Source organism: Zeus faber (assembly GCF_960531495.2).
Source record: "Zeus faber genome assembly, chromosome: 11".
NCBI classification, from domain to species: domain Eukaryota; kingdom Metazoa; phylum Chordata; class Actinopteri; order Zeiformes; family Zeidae; genus Zeus; species Zeus faber.
Window position 1 is genome coordinate 11,183,286 of NC_137205.1, and position 6,012 is coordinate 11,189,297.

The 6,012-nt window shown below is 44.6% G+C and overlaps 1 protein-coding gene across 1 annotated transcript; it reads right to left on the reverse strand.

Moving 5' to 3' along the window:
- Positions 1–723: 723 nt before the first annotated feature.
- Positions 724–1,944, reverse strand: tob2 (transducer of ERBB2, 2; the record flags this gene model as incomplete). Its single annotated transcript, XM_080009915.1, has 1 exon — positions 724–1,944. The coding sequence occupies one exon, from the start codon at positions 1,942–1,944 to the stop codon at positions 724–726; it is 1,221 nt and encodes a 406-aa protein (XP_079866041.1).
- Between the last annotated feature and the right edge of the window lie 4,068 nt (positions 1,945–6,012).

Genomic DNA, 6,012 nt, shown 5'->3' on the forward strand with positions numbered 1-6,012 from the left:
ACCTGCCCATCCGAGACACACGCACACACTATGTAACCGGGCGAAAAGTAGCTACAAAACTAGCTACAAAATCAGATTCAAAGTGTGTCTGTGGATGTGTGCACTTTACCAGGCTGAATAGACCAAACACATAAGCAATGAGGCTCGGGATCACAAAAAGCCACAACAAAAGAGAGGACACAAGATATGTACTCCCCTCCCTCTGTGTATTTGTGGCAACTAGGGCAGAGCAGATTGCAGTGCAAACTGCTGAGCTTTCCACAGCCATCCGTCCCCTGCAGGACTTGGCTAAGGTCCTTTTTCACAGCATGACAGTGCAGTGCAAAATGGAGCCATTACATATACTGCTGTACTGACCGGGTCCATTAGACTTAAGGTTAGGTTACTGACACCACTCTCTCCTACATTAACATTCAACATGAAATAAATGTCTCTGAAGTAATCTACCGTCAACAACTCAAGGTAGAAAAAGAAGCAAGTCAAGCTCACTATGAGAATTAACAGTAATATACAAAAGAGTGCTGGGAAGGGTGGGCTGTGGGAGACAGAAAGAACCTCACATAATATGCAGTGGATGTAGTACTCCAAGTCTTTGTAGTAAAACTAATCCTAAAGTGTTCTAGTAGCAGTAAGAACAATTCCTTAGAAAAACTGAAAATATCTGGAGCATCACCGCCACTAAACCCCCACTATAGCAATCATTATCATTATTATCATAAAGGCTTAGTTGGCCAGCACAACGGGCTGGAAGGACTGGTTAGGATATTGCAAGTTGTAACCCCCTAAACCCTCCACAAATGGTGGCTTCTCCATGTAAGAGATTCCAGCGCTGCCCCCGATGATGCCCACGCCCTGGGCCGGCGCAGGGCTGGTGAAGGGATCAAAGGACGGATGGGGGTTTACAGGATGGGGGGGCTGAAAGGAGCTGGCATGGGGCGGCATGGGCTGGGTATCCGTGTCGAAGTACAGGGGCCCCGGGGATCCTGGGTAGACAAACTCTTTGGCGTTGGGGGAAAGCTGGCTGGGGATAGGACCGCCGAGGGAGTGCAAAGAGAGAGACAGGGGCTTGTGCTTCAGAAGCTCTGGTGGGGTGATGGTGGTAGGGGAGCGGGAGAGCATCCTCTGTGGAGGAGGCACTCCGGCTGCCACACCAGAGCCCCCGGCTGACCCAGACCCACTGCATTTCTTCATCTTAGTGGAGCCGAACTTAGTGGCGGCGAAGCTGGCAGTGGTGAAGGTTATGGGCTGCAGAGGAGGACGGTTGGGAAGAGCAGACGACTGTTGTTGCTGCGGCTGGGCAGGGAGGTAGGACATCGCTCCCATGGGAGGAGAAGGAGTAGAGGTGTTGGACGAGTGAGCAGTGGGGGTGCCGGAACTTGGGTAGCTAAACAGCCCAGGGCAGGGTTGGGCAGAGAGAGGTGTGGGTGAGCTGGAAAGAGACGACAAGAGGACTGGGGATGCCTGCCCCCCGATTGGCACAAACACCTGAGCATCTGGGTTGAAGCCTAAACTCTTGGCCTCTTCTACCTCCACATCACCCTGACTCTCTCCGTTCAGCACCTCCGCCCGTTCACCGTCGCTACCAAGGCCCGGGGGGTCCTCCAAGTATAGCACTTTCACGGCACCCTTCTCCCCGATCTGGTAGGAAACCTCATAAGGGTCAATCCAGACGCTGAGATCCACGGGAACATTGGCATGCACTTCCTCAGTGTCAAGACCACTTCTCCTGGCCGCCAACTCCACCACAGGATCCCTCGGTGCTCCCAGGTGGAGGCAGCGAAAGGCAGAGCCCCGGAGAGGGGACTCTGGATACCAATGGCCCTCAAAACGAGACACCAGAATTCTCTCCAACTCCTCACCAAACAAGTCAGCTCGACGCCGGGGCAACTTGTTGTACAGGTAGGACACAATGAAGTTGAGGGCAACCTTCACCTCTAAATGCATGATTGCCCCAGATTATGCTGTCTTGGTGGTATTGTCAGAATTATAGCTTAAGTCTGGAAACTGGGGCAATGAAACACTGGAGATACAAGTTATTTGGGTTAATGTAAAGTGTATAACACTTATATTGTCACCATGGTGAAGGCACCTGGCTTGAACGTAGGATCTGGGAGTTCTAATCTGAGATGGGAGCACCGTTGAAAGGTCCTTTTTGTTTGACAATTCTGTCAGGTCTGTAAGAAGAAAAAAAGGGAAATTGTTATTTATGCCGTAAGAAACAAAAGATATGTAAAAAACACAAGATATTATTTATAAAAGGCACCAGTTAGGGAAAAAAAATAAAAACATTTTCACAATCCACTCTATGGCCCTTACCTACTTAACCATAATACTAGTGAGAAGAACCAATAGTTCCACAATTGATCTCTGCTTTGTGGGACAGAGTGACGAGGGCGATGTGAATTAAGTATAAGCATATGACAGATGCGCCGATGTTGTTCCATGATATGCATTATAATCTGAAAGTGATCCCAGAGCCACCCCTGCCAGATGTCGAATGAAAGGGCGACTTTTATTCAACGTGCAGAATTCCAGTGAAAACGCGATGGGGTGTGTTTGTTTGGGACCAAATCCGCCGATTGAGGCCAAGTGTAAAATGGCAGGGCGGCTGGTGAAGCTGCAGAACTGCCTTTCCCATCATGCACCACGGCCAGCGCCCCCCTACCCACCCACCTGCCCCAAACATAAACATTCGCAAAATGCACTTGGCTGGAAAGTCACATTCAACGAAACGCGATACACAATTGGGTTATATTGAGTATAATTCAAATGGAAGGACATGAGCATAAAGGGTTGACTTTATGGTTACGGAGTCGAGAATGATAAGGTATACACTCGTTCCCAAATGAAGACCGTATTACCGATTTAATGGGGGGGGGGGGGTAGTTAACCTTTAATCCAGTTTCAAGAACATATTTAAGAAATTATGTGCAATTCTTATGGGAAAGTGAGTGAATACAAATGGCCATCTTTCATGGGTGAGATCCTCCAGCTCCAGCGGGAATGGCCGCTTTACTAAATAAAACACACCGGGTTTATCTTTTAAAGGTCGTGTGGGAAGAATATGCCGCAAACGACTTCAAACCCAGCGACTGTCGAATTATCAAATGTTTCCGAATTCCAATGTCACCCAATGTCATTTTCCGCAAAGCCTGTTTTAAAAGAGAAGGCCTATAGCCCGTTAAGATACATGTTCTTTCTCCCCAATAATAAACGCCAGATGCCATAAGTCGCCCTTGGCTTTTCGCAATGTCCGTACAACATTCAACCACCGCCGTCACTCCCCAGTAGTCTTATTTTCATTATTATTATTAATAATAATAATAATAATAATATATACATTTTTACACATTGCCTAGTGCAGGGACTACATGTTATCGTTTAGGCCCGTTTTGTCCGTATCGCACCCCATAGACTGCATTTGTTTACATAATCACAACAGCGCTGCCTCTTCCAGTGTATACAAAGCCGATCTTTTCAATGGTCAGCGACTCTGGTGCGATTTAACATCTCTGAAAGCCCACGTTCTCGAGATCTTATCTAAATCCAACATTTACACACGCCTTCCATTAGAAATAGTTTGGCATAGACGTAGACAATTGGGCAAATCCCTCTTGCAATAGGCCATTGCAAATAAGCATATTATACAAAAAGCACCAGTAAGTCACGAATCGCTGACAGTGTATCAGGATTTCGCTGTAACAAGCAGAGGACTGTCTTTACCGAGCTGTCACTGTCAATTCAATTGGAAAAGATGAAGTGAGGAATATTCCATCACGGCACTCGACTGAGAACGTGCTTTTAGGGAAGAATTAAGTCGCCTCACGTCGGTGGACAACACAAAGGAAGAGACCAAACCCATTCAATTTAGGTTGGAAGTTAATTCATATTCTCTCTGCAAGACAAACAATCCACCACAGAATGAATGAACTGTACATATCCGGCTTTCAGACGGTCAAGTACCTACATTTTTTAAAAGGCGTGGGGAGAGAAACCAAAATCACAGAGTAAACACGCAAAATGTTTGTTTTGCCAGCCCCTGCACATTTAAATGTTCTTTATAGGCCTACTTACTGGCGACGAGCTGGACTACTCTCTCCGCCTTGTCCTTCCTAAAAGCGTAAACCTCGGCCACGTACGGGTGTTTCTCCTGCAAAGGCTCACCAGCAGATGTCTCGGCCCGGTTTCCTTTGTTGTTGTTTTTTTTTGTTGTTTCTTTCTTTTTAACTCGAATCCCAGTTATAAGAGGGTAAAGGGACCCGGGTTCCAGGGATCCCAGTTCGCGAGCTGCGTGCTGGGAAAACTTTGCTGTTTGACATCCCCGCGTATTTATACAGCTTCCTTCGCCCACACCCCCAGCATGGTGACTGACACACACTGGAACTACTTTCCATGTTGTAATTTTTATGCCCGTGACATTAGCCCAGTGAATAATTTATTGTCATTCTCGATATTTTATGAAACAAAAAAAAAAAATACTCGACACGTTTTTTGTTTTTTTTATTGTTGCTGTTGTTTTTACCATGGCTTCAGTGGAGTAATTCGTTCAGAACGCTGTCTCGCACAAGGTGTTAAAATAGCGGATCTAGTTCGTGTGGCGGGAGGATATTTGTGGTTTCGCGTGGCGCTGATCCATTGCTAAAAATACAAGCGGTGATAGCAACAGAGCGTCCATTGGCTGAGATGGGGGCGGACCTTCACGTTATTGGGCTGTGGTGTCCATTCAGAAAGCGGGGTAAAATGTCATTTAGCAGGGCTTGTGGGTAATGGCGTTCATAAAAGATAGCTAAATAATGCGAGGTGATATGTCGTGAATTTCAACTTTTAAATTATTAAGAAAATAGGTGTGAAAGAGTTGTTTGTAAATTGTTCATGCATGGAATTTTTAGAAGAACTGCTTTCAAATGAAAAAAATATATATTACAAATCGAGTGCTGCAGGAATAAGTACTAAAACCCGGAAATTGGTTCGTATTTTGCCACTTCCGGTTCCCTCATCTGAACGTCAATGGGTTTTTGAATGTGATTTTGGTTAGAGGCCTGAAATAAGCTCTGTGGTTATCACAAGCGCAAGAGATTTTTCACGTTTCTGTTCCACGACATAAAAAACGTCAGTAAATACCCCACTGGTGAATTTTTAAGTTTTTACATGTCTTAAAACAGGCGGTTGCTAACAAGTGGCTAAATGAGACGACAGAGACTGTCAGCGACATTAAACGTCACGCCAAACAAGAAAAGTCATCTACTCAATAGTCTGCCTTTAGAGCCTCTAGTTGTGTTTATACCATGCACGCAAACTATTCTAACTCAAACTTTCCAATAAATTAAATGACAAGTTTGAAACTTAGTGATGGTGGTGTTGAAGGCATGCGATCGTGGTGTAGTTTGCTCAAAGCCTATCGTTCGTTGTTTTTTTTTTTAATACTGCCGATTGCATTTAAGCTTCAAAAATCATAGAAGTGATACGTGTTAATTTGTGAAGATTATCGTGCCGCAGCAAAACTTGACGTATCATAAACTTTTGTTTGCCACAGAGCTTACTGTCTACAATTATCCAAAAATCCAATGGAAAAATCCCATTGACTTTTGGTCGAGGGAAGCAGGGCGACGCTGACCTCCGGGTTGGCCTACAAAAAAACATGATCTCGCAGCACTCTATAACATGGATTTTAAAGGGTGAGATAGATAGATAGATAGATAGATAGATAGATAGATAGATAGATAGATAGATAGATATAGAGTGTGTGTGTGTGTGTGTGTGTGTGTGTGTGTGTGTGTGTGTGTGTGTGTGTGTGCACACGCGCAAAATATACACCAGTGCAAAAAGACACTGAAATAAAAATAAAAAAGTTATTCAGGACTCATTCAGTCCTTGTGTAGCATGGAGGCTTAAAGTTATATATAATTCATATTTTGAATAAGGAATATACGGATTTGTCTGACAATTTTTATCAAAAAAAAAGTTTTATTTTGCAACTTTTTTTTTTATAATCAAAAACAATATCACCTCTAA